General features: G+C 38.3%; 1 protein-coding gene across 5 annotated transcripts in view; it reads left to right on the top strand.

The window, feature by feature from the left end:
• Positions 1 to 5,803, top strand: part of NISCH (nischarin) — a 44,844-nt gene extending 39,041 nt beyond the window's left edge. For 2 of the 5 annotated variants that reach the window (XM_063291900.1, XM_063291899.1), the window contains 2 exons: positions 638 to 799; positions 4,414 to 5,803. In XM_063291900.1, coding sequence (XP_063147970.1) covers positions 638 to 799; positions 4,414 to 5,042 — 791 coding nt within the window. In that variant the 3' untranslated portion in view covers positions 5,043 to 5,803. Of the gene's footprint in view, positions 1 to 134; positions 251 to 637; positions 800 to 4,413 lie in introns of those variants that run through there. The other 3 variants (XR_010067096.1, XR_010067097.1, XM_063291902.1) reach the window with 3 other exon arrangements.
• Positions 5,804 to 12,715: the final 6,912 nt, after the last annotated feature.

The following is a 12,715-nucleotide window of genomic DNA, read 5'->3' as shown; positions in this document are numbered from 1 at the left end:
CCAACTTCTTGCTTCTCTCCTTCCTCCCAAAGAACTCCCTGCAGTTTCCAAAAGCCCTTCCTCTTGTAGGGAGACTGATTGGATGAAATCTTCATTTTGCTACCTACTGAAGTAATCATCTTTCTTTCATAAAGGTGTAGATTTGGGAAGCATGATGCATATTGCAAATGACCGAATTCTGCCAATGGAACCCCATTCACAATAGCATATACTTCTAACAAGTGCATATAAACTACAGAAACTAGACATTCCCAAAACAATATTTTGTAGAGCAGTGTGTGCCAAATTGATTGAAGAAATGATAATATTAATTTGGAAATTGTTTTAATTGTAATTGTTTCCACTTAATATATTTTATTGTTTATTGTTTTTAAAGCTGTTTTATTGTATATTGTTTTACTGTTGTATTGTATTGTAATTAATGTTTTATTCCTATTTTATGTAAACTGCCCAGAGTCGCTTTCTGAGTAAGGTGGGTGGGGAATAAATTTGATATATATAAAAGTAAATAGATAAATATTAAGTGGCATGTGAAATTTAATTCTTATATAAAAGTTCCACAGTACGACATTTGTTTAAAAGCTACCATGATTTTGTAATAGTATTAGAAAGAATCTTAGTTTTGTGTCCTTTTCAGGATGTTCGGCGGAACATATATTAACCTGTCTAACCAGAGACAGCTATAGCACTCATGCCTTTATCCAGCACCTCATGGCAGTGCTCTCACTCCTTGCAAGGACACCATCACCAGAACCAGTGGACAAGGACTTCTACTCTGAATTTGGGAAAAAAAATACAGGTAAAGTGATTTAGAAATATTTTAATGGGCTAAATTAATATATTTCATCATACTCTTCTAGAACGGTGCTCATTTAATTTGCTAAGATTTTAACTTTTGTTAGCAAATCACCATGTGTTTAATGCAAGTTTTTGACCAGTAATGGAAATGTACAGCAATAGATAAAACGGCATTTAGCATTTGAAGCGCTACATATATCTGTATCTTTTGCTAAAACTAAAGTAGGCAAGTACAGTTGAAGTAAAGACATTTGTTTCCAAGTATACATTATAAAACCAGTCTGGAACATTCCATCTTGAATGTGCAGCATACAGGATGACAATTGGGTTGCATGTGTGGAAGGGAAGGGAAGGGAAGGGAGGGAGGAAGGCAGGCCAGCCATTGAGAACGTAGTAATTGTTCACTTTGTTCAGCTACTAGATATTTGGTGCTTGCTAATATCCAGTATTTGGTATTCGATATTTGGCGCCTGCTAACACAGGAAAAGCAGTTGATGTAAATTGGAGTCTCCCTTCTTCCCTAGAGAAGGCATTTCTTATTCCACAGACTTTCTCATGCTTCTCTGCTGCTTTTTCCCAGGCACTATGAGTCTGACAGAGAAAAAATTACTGGATACTCCTCAGTAAAAAGGAAAGGGCATAGAGTTGACATAAACTGGTTAGCAAAGTCAAGAAATCCTTGGCACACCCACATACCAACAGCGTGACAAGAGTTTTCCATTTCCATGTAATTCATTTTTAATTTGTTCTTATTCATGCGAGTTTTGAGAACTTTGAAAGTTAAATTGATGTTGTATACAGACTTTGAAAATCCAATTTCAGTAAAGTGGAACATGTTCAGGCCTTGAAAACATATTCATTGTTATTAACAGCTGTAATGTTTGCCTATCCCAAACACACTCAGACTCACAAGCACAGGCTTGAATCAAATCTGGTTTATTTAGAATAGTGTGCAAGTACAAAGAAAGCTGAGAGTGAGCAGAAGCGCGCCAAATACAAAATAAAAACCCTCGGTGCGAAAGTAAGCCCTCCCCCCGTTCAACCGTTTCAAGCTCCCCATCCCAGGTGCCCCTAACGAGTTCAGCTAATCAATGGGTAAAAGACCTTGGACACCAGTGATAACCCAAACACATTCCTTCGGTAAGAAAACATACATACAGCCTGGTACAAGATCTTCCCAGCAGCTCCCTCCCAACTGGAACGCGCGTCTGCACCATGGCATGCGAAACGTTATGATGTAAAACAGACATTGCAACGGTGAACATGACAACAGCAAACTCAGCTACGTATACTCACTGAACGCATCTGCCTACATGCATTCATAAATAATCTACAATCAAAATTCAGCTATGAATCACATACATTGTGGAATCAGTGAACCACTCATATTGCTCTCAGTGTGGAAGTACAACCTAAAATAATACATTTCTTGGACATCTTTCTTTTGCGTGATTTTAAAGCAGCCTTTCTCAACTTTTTGAACCTGGAGGAACCCTTGAAATATTTTTCAGGCCTTGGGGAACCCCTGTACATTCAGGCTCAAATATATGCCAGAAGTTACAAAATTGTTATATTCATTTCATGTGTAGGCCTGTATATATGCATTAACAGTGTTCTGAAACTGAAAATAAAGAATGAAACTTACCTCTTTAATGTGAAGTTGTCCAAATTTGAAATAAATTTTAAAATAAATCGCGATCTCCCAGAGATTCCCTAGTGACCTCTCGTGGAACCCTGGGGTTCCGTGGAACCCTGGTTGAGAAACCCTGTTTTAAAGTATTAACTGTTAAAAACAGTAGTCAGAACTTTATGTTACACCATTAGAGGGCTTTCCATATGACATGTATACACCATGATGAACCATTGAAACACACTTGAGGTTTAAATTGGTTTTAAGCAACATTTCCACTTACCCGTTTCTTTAAAAGAATCAGAAGAAAATGTATTGGTCTGCCTGGGTCTTGTCTAAAGTTAAAGTTAAAATAGGGAAAGAGATTTAGGAGGTGAGTCGTTTAGTTATTTAATGCTGACACTCCTCTACTTCTCTCCCCATATTTTGAAACAATACTTTCTGGAAATGTAGTAGAATGGCAGTATCTGGCCTAGCCTTTTAACCCAATATTGTTGAGTTTTGTCATTTCTTGGGTGTTTGTGCAAAGATTTTTTTTGCATGGTTTTAGTCTAATCTGCATCTAAATGACTATATTCCCACAACCTCTGCATCATATAATTCTTCACAAAAGTAGGCTAGCCATAAGAAAAAGGTAGAACATAATTAGAAAGGATACCATGTTGAGGGACCGGTCACAGATGGAATTGTGTGGACATGGCACAGGACATGTCTAAACTTGAGTAAATTCCCAGAGTAAAGAAGGTAGTTGAGAAGTCTGGCCAACTAAAATGGTGATAGTAATCAGAAAATATGGCAAGTTTCACAATATTAATGCTTAGCATGAATCAATGTGGTATGCATGTTACTGTTTCTGAAACAGCATGACTTCATTCCACATGCCTGCTCAGCCACAAAGCTCACTATATAACTTCGGACCATTGCTGCCTCTCAGCCATAACATACCTTACAGTTGTGTGTTGTTTTATAGAGCACATACAAACCACTTCAAACAAAACCACATTAAACAGTCAGAGAGATCTCCCCACAGAGTTTCAATAAAACTCATTCCAAAAACTTAATCTTCCTTTGTAAGTTCATGGTTGAACTTATTGAGGGATTCATTGAAACATATGGTTTGTTTATTAGATTTATATCCTGTCATCTTCTTCAGGTGCATGCAGAGTACTGCCTCATTTCTTTTTCTACATAACAACAATCCTATGAAGTAGATTGGCTCAAAGAGAGTCAGCAGCTTAAAGTCACATCAGTGAGCTTCAATTAACTTGTGGTAGACTTGAACTCGGGCCTCTCTGGTGCCTGTCCAACACAGCCACTACACCACACACGTAACTGTTCAAGTGTGTGAAAAGTCCAAACAAACAGTATAATTGCCTCTCTCCAAAAACAGAACAAAGATAGAGTCAGTCTTATCTGAGGAAACGTCATAATCACATGTGGCCACAGAAAAGCCTGCCGTGTATTCCCACTAACCTAACCTGTCTTGTCAGTATGTGTATCTCTGGGTGTCTGGCTATCTGGGATCTTCATAAAAATATATAGGAAGAGCATACCATCCTAAGCACTTTGGAGAAGAGGCATGAATTAAATGTAAGCTTAAAAATGTAATTTATATTGGATTGCTCAGGTTGCTTCACATTAATTATTTCAGTAAATATCAAAATGGTGCAAATCTATTATTGATGTCCTTATGGTAAATGGAAGTCTTGAGATTGAAAGGAAACAGTTTACCTCATAAGTGTGTGTAGCACAGGTGAGTTTTCTGCTTCATAGCTCAATTTCTTTGGGTGTAGAATAGTATCTGTTTTTCCCTCTGCTCTTTGTAGTGTGTTTTTATCATTTCAAGTTTTAATTTGAGAGCATATTCTTTAAGATAAAAGTGTTCTGAATGAGTTGTAAATCTAATCTTTCTAGCTGGTTAAATTAAAATATACAACACTTTTAAATAATGCATCCAAAACGTATGACATCCTTTATTGTTTCAGGAAAAATGGAAAACTATGAGCTGATTCACTCTAGCAGAGTGAGATTCATATATCCCAATGAAGAAGAAATTGGGGACCTTGCCTTTCTGGTTGCTGAGAAGATGAACAGTGTCATGAAATCCCAGTCCCTGAATCTACTCCTTTATGTGTTGGCATTCCAGGTGAATGTCACAGAGGGGACTGCTCCGACCTACAGTTCCCTTCAGCCGAAAACACTGATCTTAACTAGCTCAGATTTGTTTCTTTTCAATGAGGACTACATCAGTTACCCCCGGCCTGAATTTGCAAAGGAACCACCAAAGAGAGACAAGTACCAGCTTGCAGACGGAAGAAGGATCCGTGACCTGGATCGCGTGCTCATGGGCTATCAGGCATACCCTCAGGCACTCACGTTTGTTTTTGATGACATTCAGAATCAAGATCTCATGCAGAACCTGACGTTAGATCACTTTGGCAACATTCTCAGTTTTCCTAAAGGGCAGGCTAGACAAGAGGACCAGGTCAGCCAAGAGGTGCTGTGGTGTGTCTTTATCCCAAGTCCCGAAAGCCGTGAAAAACTGATTTCACTACTTGCTCGGCAGTGGGAGATACTGTGTGGCAGGGAGCTGCCTTTGGAGCTCACTGGGTAAGTTGTTGGGTTCAAAAATGTCAGCTGGTCAGTCTACAGTTACGAATTAAAGCACAGTACTGACTGAATTAACCCTGGATCAGCGTTCTCATCACAGCAGTCTCACCCTGCATTAAAATCTTTTCTGTGCATTGCCATTGATATTTCTTGTGCAGTGGGGGAGTTTAACATACAACATATAAGCTGCTAAATGATTGTCCTGGAATTTTCTAAACCCTGTTTTTATGTCGCAAGTAACCAGATTCCTAATTTAGCATTCTAGGCAACTGTATGGAACAAAAGGAGTCAGCACTTGGCATACTTTCACTTAGGGCTGTTAATGTTTCCACTGTGTTTTTGTACAATGCTATTCTATACAAAAATGTATAAATAATGGTAACAAAAGATGCTTGTGCTATGTCAAGGTGCAATGTTCTTTGTACAAAATGTATTTTATTGCCTATACTGCTAATAATTATTTAATGATATTTCTGATAATTTTTACATTTTGTCTTTTTATGATGTGTCAATTTTTTAATTTTGTCAGCTAATTGTGAACATGATAGCAGAATTCACTTATAATTGAATGTTGATTTTACATGTAATTTAAATTTTGACATATTGAACAAAGTTACCAGTTTCATTTCAACACTGCAGACATAATGATTGGCCAGGAATGGTAATAATTACTTGATGCGAACAAATAATGAGACACTTGTTGTTTGGAGCACTGTGTTTCTGTTGCCAACTTTCTCAAAAACAATAAACTGAATTTTGACACAACTGGTTTTCTCTGGTTTGTTCTTAGAATATAATCAGATTCTTAGTAATTTGATTACAGGGCAGGTTGAAGGGTGGTGAAGTAAATAAAAAGCCAAAAGAGAAGGACAGCGACTGATCCAAATCCTGAGCAAAAAATTCCAGAAGAAATTTGCATAAAAGAACACCTGTGGTTATCTACTACCTCTCTGTTCTATCCCATTAATCTGCAAAGAGCTTGGTTTTCATCCACTCATATTAATTCAGACTTAAAATCTTAGCGCTCTGTATTTTTCATCTTTTTTTTAAAAAAAAATCTTTCTTGTAACTACTACTTGCTGGAGAACATGGGGCTATTGAAATCATGCTTTACTTTTAGGCCTCCAGTAGTTGGCTGTTGTCTCCTGTGGACCAGGTAAGCCTCTATTCTGAATTAAAATTGGGAGGTTCCAGAATAAGAAATGGAAGGGTAAGGGAAGAACATAAATGGATTAGAGTTGTAGGTGGTTTGAATAGTTCAATGCCCTCTGGATAGAAATTCAGGATATAAGTTGAAGATCTTAGTAGGAACAACTGCAAAAGAATTATTTTAAACTCTTGGGCTGCAGCTACATACTTAAAGAGTATAGTGGAGCTTGCTTTTCACAAGTAAAATGGGGGCATGCATATCTCTAACCTTGGGAAGTAGGGCAGGGTGTCAAGCTAATCTTCATCACATATCTCAGAGGTAAATGCACTGCTAAGCTCAAATGATTTACATCAGTAAGTCTCATTCTGAATATAAGACAATTGAAGCTTAAGTAAGTGTTGCATCTCTAGAAGAGGGGGACTGGCCTCCAATTCAGAACCTCCTTTTTCTCTTAAGAACCAAATAAGCATGTTCACCCACTAGTCTGGCATATAGGAAAAACTATTCATCAAGACAGAAAAAAGACTAATTTCCAATTCAGAGTGTTTATAAAATCCAGCAGTCAGAAATAGTTGCTAATTTATTATATTTTTCATTTTAGTTTTTGCCTTTGATTAAGCAACAGAAAAAGCAAAATAGAAAAAAATGCACAAGGGCTTCTCATACATGTTTGTATATAAAGTTTTACATGAAGCTTCAGTGAGGAATTACTGTATTTCATTACAATTGTCCATACATAAGTTATAACTCATAAATTGGAGGTATGACACTTGAATGAAAAGTAGTGCCTCCGCCTCCGTAACTTTAGCTTAAATACAGATATTTTAAGAAATGAAACGGGAAAAGAATTCTTGAAATGAGCTCTTCTGTTAACTGTATAATTTAGGTGTTTTTGAAACTGAAAATACTGCTGGTCAGAATCAATAAATGTAGTTGTAAATATTGCCAGTAGGTGGCAGCAGACTATTATTTAACATTAAAAATGGTAATTCATTATCATCCAGTCTTGAATCTAAAGTAAAAATCCCAACATCCATCCAAAGCTTTCATCTGGGGTTGGTTTGTCTTTATCAATTCCAAGGTCTGGATTACCCCATAATACCAAACTGGCATGAGAAAAAGGATGAAAGTGGAATTTTTGAGAAATGGAATGACACAATTTTTGAATTGATGGAATAAGGAGAGAAGATGCATCTATTACATTTTGAGCCCTGAATTAAAGGTGCTATGTGTGAATATTCCAAAAGGGTAATTTGTATTAAGTGAAGCTCCCCAAAGTTTGATAGTGGTCAAAGGGTATGCATAATGGTATAATTAAAGAATCTCTCTTTAACTGACCACTCTGTCTTTTTCAACAGTATCTTCAAACTGAAGAACTACATACAGATTTACCTTGTATATATTTTTTTGAAAAAATTTTCCCAATATGTTTATTGGAATTCCACATGAGATATAAAATATCCTGACTTCCGGTGGGGACATGGCAGACTGAACAATTGTGCCCGGGGGCTCCGCAGGCAGAACTGACAATGCGGCAGTTTTTTCGGGCTCAGGCAGGTTTTTTCTGATGCCCTGGAGTGTTTTCCTGGACAAAGAAAACACTCAGAATCATCCCATCTGTCCTCTGGAACAGTGACTTGAAGTCAGAGGATCGCAAACAGCGTTTGCACTAATCTGGTAAGAGCCACTGGGAGGCTGGGATGTCACCTTTTCCAAGCCACGCTGTAGCCTTAAAGGGACACTAAGACCGGCTATCCCACTTCTAAATCACCAAATTTATATATATTTTTAAGTTTACCCTAAGAGAGGCTTTCTACAGCAAGGAGAAGTGGGCTCTCTTGGTGCTTATCGTTATTTTTGGGTTTAACTTTTTTTTAAAATTCTTTTTAAGTTTTGACTTGTTTTCCACCCAAATATTAAGGAGGATTGAGAGTAAATAATGGTCTCCCTGCTATTATTTTTGTACTGGATTTGAAGAAATTACCATTTTCCTACTCATTGAATCAGCTGATTTGAACTTTCAGCTTCCTGTTCATTTCCCCTTGAGACCAGTCTGCGATTTACTCTTGCTTCATGTAAAGAACTTTTGATCTTTCTCATATCTTTTACTTTTGCTGATTAAGCTCTTAAGGGGCGCCATAATCTACTGCATGAGACATAGAGGAATTCAAACAGACTTTCTCTGACTTCCATTGAGACCTTAAGCAAATTCTTTCTGATTCTTGCCACCTTTTAATGCAAGGCATCCAGGATATTGTGGAAAATATGAGCTTTATTTGGTTGGGGATGTCGTGGATGAAACTGAGGAATTTAACAGCACTAGGAAAGTCTCTGTCTTCTGCTGAGATGCTGGAGGAAGATTGGATAGTGGAATGGAAGAAATTAAAGGGACAGATTGAGTTGCAAGCTATAAGTGAAATGGATCTTCTGATGGAGTGCCTTGGAAAAGAAGGGGTTAATATGTATGGCAGTCCTCTTGAAGAGAAGTCCGAGTCTTTGAGGGGGGCAGCTGGGCTGTTTGATTTCTTTAAGAAAATAACTCTGTATGTAATGTGGAGATATGTAAATGCTTTGGTTTATTTTGAAGTGGGATAAGGATTTAAGAATATTTATCTGGATTGCTTTAAAGGTTTAGCTGACTTCATTTACTTTTAACAATTTGGATTAAGATTATTAAAGTATAATCACACAAAAAAAGAATGGTGTTTGGTTTTGGGTTTGACATGATTAAGATTGTTAAAATTGCTGTATTACTAAGTATAATGGTAGACAATTTATATGTTTTTTAGTTTGATCTTTACTATTCTATACATTCTTGTCTAGTATAATACTAGGAAGGAAATAATCAAATAATTTTTATCTTTGTGGGGGGAGTTGATTAGGAGGTGTGTGTGTGTGTGTGTGCATATATATATATATTTATATATAATCTTTTTTTAATATAAGCAGAGGAAGCAATTAGATTTAGTGATTTTTATAATGTGCCAATGGTATGATTTATAAAAATAATGTGACTTTGGTTTAATATAGGGTAAGGGATTGATTGAGGGATGCGGTGGCGCTGTGGGTTAAACTGCTGAGCTGCTGAGCTTGCCGATTGGAAGGTCGGCGGTTCGAATCCGCGTGACGGGGTGAGCTCCCGTTGCTAGTCCCAGCTCCTGCCAGCCTAGCAGTTCGAAAACATGCAAATGTGAGTAGACTAATAGGTACCGCTTCGGCAGGCAGGTAAAGGGTGTTTTGTTTAGTCATGCCGGCCACATGACCATGGAAGTGTCTACGGACAAACGCCGGCTCTTCAGCTTTGAAACGGAGATGAGCACCTCCCCCTAGAGTCGGACACGACTGGACTTAATGTCAAAGGAAACCTTTACCTTTACCTTTCTCAGGACTTCACAATCCCAAGATTTTATCTTTCTAGGCATCACTTTCTCTTTAGATCTTCCTTTGCTAGCTGCAGAAACTGCCTGAGCTAAATGGGGATTGAAACTCCTTTATAAAAGAATAATTGTTTCTAGCAACTTCTCCAAACATTTGAAAAATAAATGGCATTTTGTATAAAGCTAGTGAGGACCTCACTAGAGGAGAAGCAATAGCAAAAAATGGACTGGTCTTACTTTTTCCACTACAACAGTTTCTGCTAGTGAAGATACAAGCTATTAATGCTGAAAAATGGGTTGTCTCTTGGATGGCTAAACATCTGTGGCAGCAGCACAAGCACCATTCCTGTTACATGGACATTCTACGAGAAGAGCCGTGTTAGTCTATGGCAGGGTTTCTCAACCTTGGCCACTTTCAGATGTGTGGACTTCAACTCCCAGAATTCCCCAGCCAGCAAGGTAGAGAAACACTGGCCTGCTGTATCAAAAAATCAGGAAGAGTCTAGTAGCACCTTTTCCAACTAACACGTTTTATTAAAAAGTGTCTGATGAAGTGAGCTGCAGTTTGGTGAGCAAAATAAACTTTGTTAGTTGAGAAAGATGCTTCCAGACTCCTTCTGATTTCCTGTTATGTGGATAAATTCCAATATTGCCTTGTTTTATCTTTCTAGGCATCACTTCCTCTTTAGATCTTCCTTTGCTAGCTAAAGAACTGCAAGCTATTGCCAACCTATGTCTGAAGTCAGTTAAGATGCATATGATCATCGTAGAGGACTGGGATGCCGAGTTAGGCGTCAGCATGTGATACTCACGCAGGTCTGGTGTTGATGCTCCTTTGTGCTATATATAACATGGCCTATAGCAGTCATGACCTGAGATCTTCTTTCAACGGTTTTCTGTGAATCTTTCAGTAGTCTGCTGTATAAAAAGGTTTGGCATTTTGCTTCAGGCAGCTTTTTCTTCCTTTCTAATGCAACAGACCTGGCAAACTGGCTCATATGCTGTGCTGGATTCAACTGAAACACTCCTTTAGACAGTGCAAAGGACATCCATGTTGTCTCTTTATCTTTTCTTACAGTGAAATGTATAACACCATCTTTGTAAGATGAGGAAAGAGTCCTCAATTAAAATAATAGCAAAGGATAACGTACTGTATCTAATCTATCCCCATGTCCATATCTGTTGTTATAGCCCCTGGTTTGGGTTCTTCATTTTAGAGATGTAAAAAATTGTTCATTTTCCTGAATCTTTAAATATTTGAAGATAGATTGCATTATGCTCCTTACCTTACCTTACCTGAAAGCAATTTATAATTAAAAATTACAGTTACAACTAAAAACAAACCAATTAATAAAAACATACATTAGAACATTTTATAAAATATAGTACCAAAATACAAAATAAAAGCAACAAGTTATACATTACAACATTAATGGAAAGTAATAACAGAAATAAAATAGTTAAAATCATGGCAGCATTGAGATGGGTGAATATCTTTGCGTGAGCCAGAAAGAGAATAAGGATGACACCAAGCAGACCTCATTGTCATGCTCCCCGATCAAGTGTTCCCAGAACATCTGATTGGACTCGCATGCATGAATGGACCTAACACGGGTTGGGACTTGTGGGTCAGTGGAGTTGCGAGGGGAAACATGCCAGGAGTGTGAAAGCATCTTGTTTGGATTATCTCTGCTATCCAAGATCAAGCTGCCAAACGGTTGGAGACATCTGTGCGAAACTGAACTGACTAGCACAAAGAGGGGGGCTGCATGCCTGAGAGAGGGAGGGGGAACTGTATTCATTGGGTCATTTAACTGAGGGAAAACGAGAGAACTTTCATTCACAACTTTTTCACTGTTCTGTATACTACTCTCCATTAAAGAAATTTCTACTATAATCACATATGAATCGATCTTAATGGCAGACTGAGTAATACAGTCATTACACTCATTAGGGTGGGCACTTCAAAGCTAGAGAGCTCTCATTGAAAAGGAGAGCTTTTGGGTGGCCAGCAGCTGTATCTCAATGCGAGAGGGTGCTTGGAGCAGGCCTTCCAGATATTATGTTAGGGTGCAAATAGGAAGATATGAGAAGAAGCATGCTGTCTAGGGCTTGCAGATTAAAGGCAGAGCCTTGAACTGGGAAACAAACTGGAAGCCTGTGTTGATCATAAAGAATGATGTGTTCATATTCCCCAGTTCCAGTTCGTACTCTTGAACAAGCATTCCGTACTAACTGAAGTTTCTGAACTCTCTTCAAGGGCAACCCCACATATGGTAGTCTAAATGAGAAGTTACCAGATATTTTATTAATCTATCTATCTATTTATTTATTTTTCAAATTTTGCCACTGCCCATCTCCCCCCAGAAGAGGGACTCTGGGCAGTTTACAATAAAGCTAACAAGTTAAAAATAGTCCCAAATAGTATATAAAATCTAGATACAAATACAATGTATAAATATAAAATAAAAAATAAAATCCGGATGGCAATAAAAGATTGAGTTCAGTTTATATGTATGTGAGAAGCACTCTAAGGCATCAGCCATCCCCCAGAATAACTACTCCCCTTCCCGCTCCAAGCACGGTGGCAAAACCAAGTCTTCAGGCTCTTCTGGAAGGTCACGACCGATGGGGCTTGCCTCACCTCCAGGGGCAGAATGTTCCAAAGGGTGGGAGTTCTCTGTAGGTTGAGTCATGGCAACTGGATTTCTTTCTTTTTGGTTGAAACGTTTCACTGCTTGTCCAAGCAGCTCCTTCAGTCTGGGCAAAGGTTGGTAAGGGGACTCCATATATGTCTTCCAGAGTGGCTGCATTGTCCCTACCCCTGAATGGCTTGTTAATTGTGCCATGGAGGTGTGGATTGTCTTTGGGATGTCTTACTCCTAAATCCCTCGCTCATCCCCAAGTGGATCGTTAAGTGTGGCCTTCCTGGTGAACTTGTGAAATGGTCTTAATCTTCCTGAGGACTAATGAAAGAGCAGCATGAAAAATGGGGGACAAGTTGTGTCTGAGGCCTTCGCTTCTATTGAGGGAAGGATTTTCCACTTTGGCATGAATGGATTCCTTAACCCCTCTCTCAAACCACCTATCTTTTCAACCAAAAAGAAAGAAATCCAGTTGCCATGACTCAACCTACAGAGAATTCCACCT

The sequence above is a fragment of the Candoia aspera genome, chromosome 2, assembly GCF_035149785.1.
Source record: "Candoia aspera isolate rCanAsp1 chromosome 2, rCanAsp1.hap2, whole genome shotgun sequence".
NCBI lineage: Eukaryota > Metazoa > Chordata > Lepidosauria > Squamata > Boidae > Candoia > Candoia aspera.
This window is presented reverse-complemented; position numbering and strand designations above follow the sequence as displayed.